This window comes from Rhinoderma darwinii, chromosome 4, assembly GCF_050947455.1.
Source record: "Rhinoderma darwinii isolate aRhiDar2 chromosome 4, aRhiDar2.hap1, whole genome shotgun sequence".
NCBI classification, from domain to species: domain Eukaryota; kingdom Metazoa; phylum Chordata; class Amphibia; order Anura; family Rhinodermatidae; genus Rhinoderma; species Rhinoderma darwinii.
The window spans coordinates 151,260,888-151,273,497 of NC_134690.1; the positions used below are offsets into that span (position 1 = coordinate 151,260,888).

At 41.5% G+C, this 12,610-nt stretch overlaps 1 protein-coding gene across 1 annotated transcript in view; it reads right to left on the reverse strand.

Moving 5' to 3' along the window:
* LOC142759490 (T-kininogen 2-like) overlaps window positions 1-12,610 on the reverse strand; it is a 42,699-nt gene that overhangs the window by 19,569 nt on the left and 10,520 nt on the right. Inside the window, exons 4-6 of the mRNA XM_075861696.1 lie at window positions 4,972-5,004; window positions 3,593-3,768; window positions 792-902 (exon numbers count right to left, since the gene is read on the reverse strand). Of these exons, the coding sequence (XP_075717811.1) occupies window positions 792-902; window positions 3,593-3,768; window positions 4,972-5,004 (320 nt within the window). The remainder of the gene's footprint in view (window positions 1-791; window positions 903-3,592; window positions 3,769-4,971; window positions 5,005-12,610) is intronic.

Below are 12,610 nucleotides of genomic sequence, written 5' to 3' on the forward strand. Positions count from 1 at the left end.
ACACATTGTTCCAGCCCAGCTTCTTTCCCTGCACAATCACACTGGGCTGGAACAATGAGAATTGTATGACGCTGATTGGTCACTGTTTGGTCAGCGTCATACACTTCTCTTCACAACGCCCAGTTGGTAAAAAGTAAAAACACGCCCAGTTGTCTATTAAGAAACTCATTAGCATAAATCTAAAATAGCTCATAACTTGCTCAAAAATGATAATTTTTCAAAATAAAAACCACTGCTGTTATCTACATTACAGCGCCAATCAGATTATGTAGGAGATAGGGCACTTATAATCTGGTGACAGAGCCTCTTTAAGTGCTGCGAGAGATATCGGATAGTGGTTAATTTTCCTCTCCATAGTATCATGAACTCTCAGCCACGGCTGATCTTACTGTGCATGCTTATGGATGAGTTGGGGGAGATAGCTGTCTTCTAAACAAGTGTTGAGCCAACTCCTTATCCCATTGTCACCATAACATCACCCCCACCCTCTGTTCCTCGATGAACTAAACATTTGACCTTCCTATATAAAACCAATACAACATAACTCTTTTGATGCCCATGATCAAATTACTCATAACTGTAGATCCTATTAGAGTCGCCCCTCTCCTAGTCTTATACAGAAAATTATACATTTCCTACTAGAGTAGGATATAGTATACAGAACACTGTGATCTAAAATAGATTTCGATAACATATTCGAAGAAATAAATGTCTAAATGTGAAGGAGAAAATATAAAGAGAGAAATAAAAGGAGATATTGACAATATAGAACAATTCAATAGTTCACTTACCCCATTTTTGTCCAGTGAGCATTCTTCTGGAGTCCATTTAGGAAATAAACTTTTAGAGCAATTAGTTTGTCTGATTTTATACATAAGTTTGTAGTTCCATCCAAATACAACCTAAATCAGATAAAATATTAAATGGATAAGAACTTATGTTGTAAAAAATGGTACAAATATGTACATTATTTATAACGATACCATTTAAATGTCTGATTTTTTTTTTTAAAGTGAACTACTTATTTGGAGGGAGGGGTCTCGTGATATGAAGGTTGCAAGTTCATGTACACTCGTTTACTACGGGGCTTTCCGGGACTAATTATCTAATGGCTATTTACCTCAAGTTGCCAATCAAACACACTTTGTAATTTACTTACATTTCTGGAAGCCCTCAGGCGTATTAGCCGTTGGGCTCATGACTGTGCGGCGCGGCGGGGGTTAAAGGAGTAACATGATGGCTAGGGCGCGTAGAGTCAGGCGAGCAGCATCATATAATTTCCATATTTATTATTCTTGTAGTTATGAGAAATTAATAATAATTTTTTACACATGTTAATAATAATTTTTTACACATAATTATATTTATGTAACTTTATTTATACATCACATTATGAGACTGTGTAATGGGTATATGTATTAATTTATTCCCGTATTCTCCTTATTTATTTCACATGTGTTGTTTGATTGTTGTTTTTTTCTGTGTATATATGTATACGTATCTGAGTGAATAATGTTATTCTTTATAATATAATAACCGTCGTATGGTGTATACATGACTTATATTTTGTGATATATATGTGAATGTTATATGTGGAGTGAGTGATACTACTGGATGTTATATATCTTTATTTATATTTATTCTTATTGAATTACCCTCTGATGTATCTTACAGGACGTATAGGGTATTTACTATAACCATGTACTTAGGTTTTGCTTGGGGTGAGTCTCTTTAAATCTATGTATGACATGGCTGTTTCCGGTCTGGTCTAAGGATTTATCTTATTGACTAAATCTATATACTGGTCGACTCCCGCGATGATGTGTTTGGGCGTTGTTATGCCTACCCGTCTGTGGCCAGGATTGGTTTGCATGGTCACTTGTACGATTGAGGGGCGTGACACGCATTATTCTCATGGTTGACACGCATTACTCCCACGGCTGACACGCATCGTTGCGTGTCGTGATTTTAACATAGTATTTAAACTCGTGTTGTTAGAGTAGTTAGTACTTCTCCTGACGAAGGTTGCGAAATGCGCGTCGAGGTGCTCGGTGTCCAGGTGTACATTTCACTTTCACCATGTCCTCTGCAGGTATAGTCCCTTTCTATCACCTTTGGTAGTTCATCTCTTCTCATTGACTTTGTGCTCCATGTTTTACCTATATCATTATACTTTTGTGACTGGAGTGACCTGTCAGTGTAGCGTTATTTACATCAGTTCTCTAGTGTTCTGATGTTGCTATAAACATGTTTTCCTATCTATTCTTAGGGTGCATGCTTTGCTGTATGAGGACCTAACATTGATATCATTATATCTACCATCTTTTTGAAACCGATCATATAACACCTGGCATATATTTTATGATATTTTAATTGTCTATAGTATATACTTGGGAGGGGGGTTATTTTTGTATCTGTATTTTTTGTATTTATGTGTAATAAATTACTAATAATAAAAATATTTTGATAAAATAATATTATATCAAGATTTTTCTTTTTTGGTTTAATGAATATGGATATGTGATATCTTGAGTAAATTGGCTAAGAAAATATATATATAGGTTATAATATAATCGGTATGGGGACGTAGGGATCCGCCCCTCTGGGCGTTCCGTAGGCGGGCCGCGGGCGGGTGACCCTCCTTCCATTGCCAGGTTTCATAAGACAGCGGCGGGCGGCCATCTTCCTCTTCTTGCCGTTTGCTTGTCAGAAAATGCCCTGTTTTCCCATTCGCGTCGCTGGTCACGTGACGCCGACCCCCTGTGGAATTTACTCTTCTGGTGACGTCCCGTTTGTACTATGCAAAGCCTCCTTCCGGCCTCTGGACTGTACAGGGCATCATGAGTGACGTCTGTTACAGGGGTTGGTCTAGTTAGCTGAGATCTCTGGTCCACGCATACTCTATGCCTGCACCTTCTATTTTCACACAAACCGAAATGTATCTATTGCGCATGCGCCACCAGCATCCAAGCACATCAAAGCAGCCCCGGACCAGAAATAATGGGAAAAACAAATGTTGGAAGCACTCCAGGAGAACGGGCATCGTCAGAAAATGAAATAAACTGGTGAAAGATGTTTGGGGGGGACTACTTGGAACATTTTTAGACCTTTTCAAAATTTGTGCAGTAGTGTCGGAAAACCCCTTTAAGGAATTGAAAATGAGACATGCCCTAACTTTGCCCTGCAACTACAATAAAGGCCCCTTTTTGTGAGACACAGTTACAGGTTCTCAAGAAGGAGCAACTACTGACCACTGGAATTTGAATGCCCACATCTTAACTACTATTGATGCTAATAATAACAAAGAGAGCCATTCTGATAATTTAAGTTTATTAGAAATTTGCTCTATGTACAAATTCATGATCTACACATGTTTTAACTGCAATGATGTCCGAAATACCACCTATTATTATGCTCAAAATACTGTATCTGCATTGCAATGAGTACAATACCACATGGGCACAAGTAATTCTGTACTATTAGGGTAATGCATGCTGTGTGAAGTTTTATATTTATATATATATATATATATATATATATATATATATATATATATATATATCTCTACTATAGTGGAAAAGTTGTGTCTGACCTGTTGCTCTGCCATTGTAAGGTTTTCAAGGTCAAAGTGGAATTTGTGGTTTCCCAATCTGTTCATGTTTTCAATTGCAGACTTCATTATTGGTAACAGCATCTCACTGTTTGTGTCTATGGCCTGAAAGCATCCCAGGCAAGGACGATGGACAGCGTTGACAGTCGGCTCTAAAACTACAAACATTTTAAATGTATGAGGAAATGTGTGAATTAGTTTATAAAATCTATACTTACTTCTATCCCATGTATCTCTTATATTCATCAAATTACTTAAAATAATGCTTATAATTCACAGGGCTGGATCAAGGTCTGAGTATGTCTCTCGACAAAATGTTTTGTGGGGCCCCCTATTACTCACCATAAAATGTCTAATGACAGCACCAAAATATTGATATAGAATGCCCACATAATACTGGCACAAGTCTATAATGAATCCACTGTATAGTCTTCAGATAACAGCTCAATATATTAGAGAGTGCAGTCCATAAATATTAACATTATTACAGGTGTGCTGAGCCACCAGATCATAAAGTCTGTTGCCCTCTCTGTAGCCTGCACTAGCACTGCAGCGGGAAGTGTTTTGATTGACAGTCAGCCTTATTGAGGGCCACCATGGGGCTTAAAGAGGTTTTCCCATCAGAGACATTTATGACATATCCACAGGATATGTCATAAATGTCAGATAGATGCGAGTCCCACCTATGGAACCCGCACCGTTCTCTAGAACGGGGCCCCCTAAACCCAGTTCTAGCTTTTTGTGCTCACGCTGCCTCCATTCCACTTACTGATTATATGGTCGGGAGTTACGTAAACAGCGTAACTCGCTGAGCTACGCTGTTTCCGTAACTCTGATAGAACTAAATAGTAGTTACGGAAACAGCGTAGCTCACATGCTTCGCTGCGTCCGTAACTGCCATTCACTAAGATGGGCGTTACAGAAACAGCGTAGCTCAGCGAGTTACGCTGTTTCCGTAACTCCCTACCATGAAATAGGAAGTGGCCGGGCACATAAAGCTAGAACGGGGTTTAGGGGGCCCCGTTCTAGAGATAGGTGCGGTTCCCATAGGTGGGACCCGCATCTACTGACATTTATGACATATCCCGTGTTGGGAAAACCCCCTTAAGATCACTTTTACAGTGGCAGGGATCAAGTCTTTAAACTGGTCCTGATCCTAAAATGAACACATTGCTGACAGGCTATATTACCACCAGCGCTCCCTATCACTTAATAAAATATGGTCCCTGTAAACAAGATTTTGTTACCTCCTCGCTACGATGCACTATAAACTCTGCTGTTTCTCTACATAATATAACCAAGCTTTAAATTGTGTTATGAATACACAATAGTCTAGATTAGAAGATAAAAAAAATGTTTACCTGGTTCTTTTGGTGCTTGTGACTGCTCTCCCTCTGAAAGTAAAAAGCAAATATGTTCACACTGCAGGGAACACTTGACAGTGATTATTTTTTATTTGGTCATGTTTATCCAGGTTTCCATAAATGCAAAAATATAGCTTTTTTCACAACCTTAGCCTTCGTTCACATCTGCGTTGGGACTCCGTTCATGGGTTCTGTCCAGGGTTGTCAGCCGTTCATAAATTTACGGACAGTCTGCAAAAATGGCGTAGCGTCCAGCAGAAAAAAGCACCATCCGGGATATTTCTGCAGTCTCCCGAAACTTTGCACTGCGCATGCGTCAAAATGTACATGTGCAGTGCAAAGAAATAGTAGGCCGCGGCCGGGCATATTTTTAGATTCTGCTTGACTTCTGCGGAATCTTAAAATAGGCAGGCGGGGTGCTGCCACGTTAGGTCGTGTCGGGGGTGGACCAATCCAGTCACCTGAGCTGTCACCTGACATGAAGTCAGGTGACTCAGGTCAGGTGACTGAACTGGTCCACTCCTGTGCCGTCAACAACCCCAGTCAAAAGTGATCCTCCGCAGCTTCGCTGCATGACAACCTACTTCAGACGGTGAGTTACGCCAGGCAGAGCAGAGAGTGGTATCACTAAGTTCAAGGGAAGGGGGGGAGCTGTGCAGCGCTAATTACAAGGAAAGGGGGGGCTGTGTGGCGCTATTTACAAGGGAAGGGGGGCTGTGTGGCGCTATCTACAAGGGGGGCTGTGTGGCGCTATCTACAAGGGGGGCTGTGTGGTGCTATCTACAAGGTGGGCTATGTGTGGTGCTATTTACAAGGGCGGGAGGCTGTGTGTGGCGCTATCTACAAGGGGGGCTGTGTGTGGCGATATCTACAAGGGGGGACTGTGTGTGCCGCTATATACAAGAGGGAACTGTGTGGCAATATCTACAAGGGGGCTATGTGTGGCGCTCTCTACAAAGGAGGGCTGTGTGTAGCGCTATATACAAGTGGGGGATGCGTGCGCTACATACATGGGGTGGTGGTGCTATATAAAAGGGGTGGCTGTATGGCACTGTATACCAGGGGGAACTGTGTGGCACTATCTACAAAGGGGGCTGTGTGTGGCGCTATCTACAAGGGGGTGCTGTGTGGCACTACTATCTACAAGGGGGCTTTGTGGCAGTCTCTACAAGGGGGGCTGTGTGGCGCTATCTACAAGGGGGGAGCTGTGTGTTGCTATCCACAAGGGGGGCTATGTGTGGTGTTATCTGCAGGGGGCATGGTTACTGATCGGGCGCTTTTATTGTCGACCACTGAGGAATCATTATTACCATCTAGGGCATTGTGGATTACGAGTTTGTTTAGAGAATGGAATATAGGTGGGAGGATGCTGGAAAAGCGAGAAATCAACATGTCTGTGTGTCAAATTCTGCAGAGACGAGTCATGGCTGGAATAATTCGTCACATTGGTCTGGGCCGGATGGAGGAAAAAAGGGAAAGTGAACAACTCATCAGAGAAAACATCACCTGAGTTAGCGGGGGAAAGCTACAGGCGAGGCTGTGATTGGTGAGTCACTCCTAGCACACTGCACACTGCACAGGCAATGATTTTGTAATGTGTCTGTAAAATTTTTGGTCTGTCCGTGAATTTTAGCTCAGTTGTCAAGAAATGTCTGAAGTGGAGGATGGCAACCCTGGTTCTGTCGGACCTTTCCCTCAGGGGAACCCATAAACAGAACCTAAACTGAAAAAAATGGAAACCATAGGTTTCCGTTTGCATAACCATTGCTTTCAATAGTGATGGATCCGGCACAAATGGTTTCCATTTATCAACATTGTGCAAGGGTTCCGTCGTTTTGACGGAATCAATACCGTAGTCGACTGCGTAAAAAATGCACCTTGTTTTATAGCTTACTGTAAAACTGAATGTTATCACCTCATCATCACTAGAAGGTGGAGAGTTCATGGAGGAATAGCAGGTCTTTTAATCTGCCTTAACAAGATAAGCAGCTTTCACACTCATAATAGCAGGGAAGATTGTACGTAGCTGGCACAGAGCAGAGTACAGCCATGTTCACATGGCATATGTTCAGGCTGAAAAATACGAGGCTGATTTCATGAGAAAACAGCCTTTGAGTCTAAGGGTATGTTCACACAATGAGAGGCATTTACGTGTGAAAAGACAGACTGTTAACAGCTGCCTCATTTCACACGTAAATGCTCCTCCTCGCATTTTGCGAGCCGTCTGAGACGCTCGTAAATCTTGAGCTGTGCTTCATTGAGTTCAATGAAGAACAGCTCAAATTACGTGGCAAAGAAGTGCCCTGCACTTCTTTGCCGAGGCAGTCCATTTACGCGTCGTCGTTTGACAGCTGTCAAACGATGACGCGTAAATTACAGGTCGTCTGCACAATACGTCGGCAAACCCATTCAAATGAATGGGCAGATGTTTGCCGACGTATTGGAGCCGTATTTTCAGGCGTAAATCGAGGCATAATACGCCTCGTTTACGCCTGAAACTAGGTCGTGTCTTTTCAATACTGTGCCAACGACCTGTAATTTACGCATCGTCGTTTGACAGCTGTCAAACGAAGACGCGTAAAATGACTGCCTCGTCAAAGAAGTGCAGGACACTTCTTTGGACGTTTTTGGAGCCGTTTTCTGATAGACTCCAATGAAAACAGCTCCAAAAACGGACGTAAAAAACGCAGCGAAAACGCCGCGAAAAAACGCGAGTTTTTGGTCACTACGTGTGCACATACCCTAAGGGTATGTTCACACGCACTAATTACGGACGTAATTCGGGCGTTTTTGCCCCGAATTACGTCCGAAAATAGCGCCTCAATAGCGTTGACAAACATCTGCCCATTAAAAGCAATGGGCAGACGTTTGTCTGTTCACACGAGGCGTAAATAGCCGCCCGCGTCAAAGAAGTGACCTGTCACTTCTTTGGCCATAATTGGAGCCGTTATTCATTGACTCCAATGAATAGAAGCGCCAATTACGTCCGTAATGGATGCGTCGTTCAAGCGCCTGCACATGCCGTTACGGCTGAAATTACGGGGATGTTTTCAGGCTGAAACATCCCCGTAATTTCAGCCGTTACGGACGCCCTCTTGTGAACATACCCTAAGGCTGGGTTCACACGACCTATTTTCAGGCATAAACGAGGCGTATTATGCCTCGATTTACGCCTGAAAATACGGCTCCAATACATCTGCCCATTCATTTGAATGGGTTTGCCGACGTACTGTGCCGACGACCTGTAATTTACGCGTCGTCGTTTGACAGCTGTCAAACGACGACGCGTAAAATGACTGCCTCGTCAAAGAAGTGCAGGACACTTCTTTGGACGTTTTTGGAGCCGTTTTCTCATAGACTCCAATGAAAACAGCTTAAAAAACGCTGCGAAAAACGCTAGTTGCTCAAAAAACGTCTGAAAATCAGGGGCTATTTTCCCTTGAAAACAGCTCCGTATTTTCAGACGTTTTTGGTTACTACGTGTGCACATACCCTAAGCGTCTTTGGAGCTGATTTTCAAAGCGTTTTTTCTTTTTTGAAAGTTTTTGAAGCATATTTTGAGGTGTATTATTTAAAGGGAACCTGTCACCAGCATTTCACCTATTGGACTTTACATATCCCTCACTGCCCGCTGCTATAAAAAGTTCATTACCGTTTTCCCCTCTCCTAAACTCCTCCTCCCACTGTAAATAACGGTTTGCAAACATTTTGCGCCTTTTATCGTAATTATCCGGTGCCCTGTTGTACGCGCACCAGAAGAGGACATCAATGCACAAGCGCGGGATTTTGTGTGGTGGGGGAAGGCGAGGAGCTGTCAATCAAAAGTAAGGAGGCTGGGTAAACTCGGAAAGACTTGGAATGAAGATATGACTCTTTTCAAACGCAGATATGACTCTTTTATTCTCATTAGCATACGGTGTGGGAACACTAAAAAGCTGACTACTAAAGCTACAGAGCCGACTAAGAAGAGAATTATAGGTCATATAGATATGATTTTTCACCCACTACCGCCAGGTATTGCTGGTTTAATAGGTGAAATGCTGGTGACAGCTTCCCTTTAAGCATTTTTTGCAGTGTCAATGGGAAATGGGAAAAATTAGTTTGTCACACTCTTCATGTAGTGACATTTCAATTATTTTTTACGTAGCTTTTTTTACGCTATGTTTTTTAATTCAGCACCGCAAACAATTGATGATGGGGCAGCTCAGCTACTCATTCCCTTCCATTCCCTCCGGTCCACAGTTATTATTCCGTTTATGCCTGATTTTGGAAGAAATTACAAATTAAAAACTCACATCTAAAATAGCTTCAAAATTGTGCAAACGGTGAAAAAAATTGAGAAATTTTCCTTCTTACTTTAAAAAAGAAAACAGGCCAGAGAAGTGGGCTTCGCCAAGCTGTAAATGTACTTTTAGACTTAAACCCTTCCCGACATCCGCCGTATATATACGGCGCACGCCGGGTGAGGGAATATGGAGCGGGCTCACGGGCTGAGTCCGCTCCATAGAGCGAGTGTGTCGGCTGTGTGTTACAGCCGACACTTCCGGGTTACGAGCGGGATCGCGCTTTAGCGCGATCCCGCTTGTTTAACCCGTTAAATGCCGCGTTCAATAGAGATCGCGGCATTTAAATGACTAAAAACAGGGGGGCGACCCCCTGTAACGTCTCAATGGCCCCCCCGCGGCGAGATCGGGGGGAGCCGTTGGTTCACACGGCTGCCTGGGGGTCTGACGAAGTCCCCCAGGTCCGCCATCTTGGTACACCTATGAAGCTCTGCCTCCGGCAGGGCTTCATAGGAGACTGTCATAATCACGATATACTGCAATACATTAGTATTGCAGTATATCGTGCAAGCGATCTAACGATTGCTGGTTGAAGTCCCCTAGGGGGACTAATAAAAAATGTAAAAATGAGTTAAATAAAGTTTTTTTTTTTGTGTAAAAAAAAATAAAAACGTACAAGTTCGAAAAACCCCCCTTTTCCCATTTTCCCCCTAGAGCATAGCAAAAAATAAAATAAATAAACATAATTGGTATCGCCGCGTCCGTAAAAGTCTGAACTATCACAATATATCATTATTTAACCCGCACGGTGAACGCCGTAAAAAAAAAAAATTGTAAACGCCAGAATCTCTATTTTTTGGTCACCTCATCTCCCACAAAAAATTAAACAAAAAGTGATCAAACCGTCACATTTACACCAAAATGGTATTATTAAAAACTACAGCTTATCCCGCAAAAAAATAAGCCCTTATACAACTTAATCGATGGAAAAATAAAGAAGTTACGGCTCTCGGAATTTGGCGAAACAAAATAAATTTTCTTTTTTACACCTAGGTTTTTACTTGTAAAAGTAGTAAAATATAGAAAAAACTACACATATTTGGTATCGGCGTAATCGTGTTGACCCATAGAATAAAATTAACATGTTGTTTTAATTGTACAGTGAATTCCGTAAAAATGGCGCTCAAAAAACCATGGCAGAATCGCTGTTTTTTTCATTTTCTACCCCACAAATAATTTTTTTCCCTTTTCCTAGTACATTATACGGCTAAATAAATGGTGCTACGAAAAACTACAACTTGTCCCGCAAAAATCAAGCCCTCATATTATTATATAGACGGAAAAATAAAGGCGTTATGGCCTTTGGAAGGTAGGGAGGGAAAAACGAAAATGAAAATCTGAAAAAGGGCTGCGGCATGAAAGGGTTAAAGGGGTTGTCCAGGCACAGGCAACTGATTACCTATCCACAGGATATTTTTTCAGGGCGTAGCTGGGCCTTGTAGTGCCGAGGGAGAAACAGTGTGTCAGTTTATTGTGTGGTGCATTTTGATGGTGCTGGGCAGCCCGCTTGGTCTAATGGTATGGGCGTAATCAATAGGCTGTATTCCAGTATGGTGCACCACATTAACCATGTGACTGGCGCACTTGCTAAAGCTTTATCTGTGTGCAGTATTAATGCTAAGCCGCCACCCCCCCTCATGAATGAGGTGTTTTGGGGTCTGTTCATTAGTATATATTGCACCTGGGCTATCTCCCTCTAGGTAGCATTTGGTCTGTCTGCGTCGTGTTGGAGGTTGTGTGTGTACCTGCCTTCATGAGTAAATATCGGCCTGTTCAGTGATTTTAAATTATATATATATATATATATATATATATATATATATATATATATATATATATATATATATATATATTTACATATATATATACATACATACATATGTGTATATATATATACATATATATATATATATGATTCTTTTTCAGCTTTTTACTTTTAGACTTAAAGGGGTTGTCTAGGTCATCAATATATGATCGGGGGGGTCCGACACCAGCTTCTCTGGCTACCTCCGGGCACCTGACATCCATGAGGGAAGCAGATAGCTCCGGTCATGGAATAGTGGCCGAGCTGCAGTACTGAAGTGAATAGGAGCGGAGCTGCAGTTCTGCAGCACAGCCGCTATACAGTAGTTGGAGCCATCTGCTTCCGGCTCCGACTACTGCTTTACCTTCATAATATCCGGCACCCGGAGGCAGCTGGAGCAGCTGATCGGTGCAGGGTCCGGGTGTCGAACCCCCACCGATCATATACTGATGACCTATCCTGTCGAAAGGTCATCAGTTGTCCATGCGTGGACAACCCCTTTAATCAAAGGCAAAGGTTAAAAAAGGTGGTAAAATGTACGGAGGCATAAAAAAAAAATCAAACACTCTGACAATTCGGTTCCATATGCCCCAGATTTATTAAGAGGCATGCACCTTTTAATAAATTAGGTGTAATTTTCGCCAACTACCCTCTCTAATTTAATTGGTGCACTATGTGGCGTTATTAATAAATGGGCGCCAATGAATGATTTTCTTACTTTCTTGTCCAAGCGTCTGCTGTAAAGCAAATCTCTGGAACTGCTGTTACAGCAGCTCAGGCAAAATGTGAGTGTTCTTATTCACTCAGGAGTGCAATGTGAGATACTTGATAAAAATATAGACAAAAAAGGTAGATTTATTTTTATTCACTGTATATTAAAGGAATTAATTTGTATTTTAGCTTTTGTATACATACCACTTCCGTTTTCATCCGTGGTGTTCAGGAAATTATGTAATTATATTATTAGTAGAAACGATTGTCCTGTAATGGTTTTGGGGGATATGAATTGTGTTATGGACGAAGTAATGGATAGGGTTAGCTCTAAGGGAAGAAAACATCATTGGCGAGGATAAGTGAAGAAATGGGTCTAGTACATATATAGATATTGAAAAACCCTAAAAAGAAAATGTACTCTTGTTATAGTGGTTCACCCCATACCATGTCACGTATTGACTTTGTATTTTGTAGTGAATCACTTGTTACAACTATTGGGAAAATAAAATATGACAACAAAAGCATTTCAGATCATACGCCACTTATTGTGGACATAAAAATAAATGAAATAAAGGAATTAATTAAACCTATAAAAATAAATCCACATTGGTTCTCATTATTACAAGACCCTGAAAATATCAAAGTTGAAATGCATAATATTTTGTTACTAAACTGGGAGACTGCCCCGGACTTAATTGTTTGGGAAACATTAAAAGCCTGTATAAGGGGTATCTTATTTGAAAGAATTATAAGATTAAAAAGAGAATATAATAAG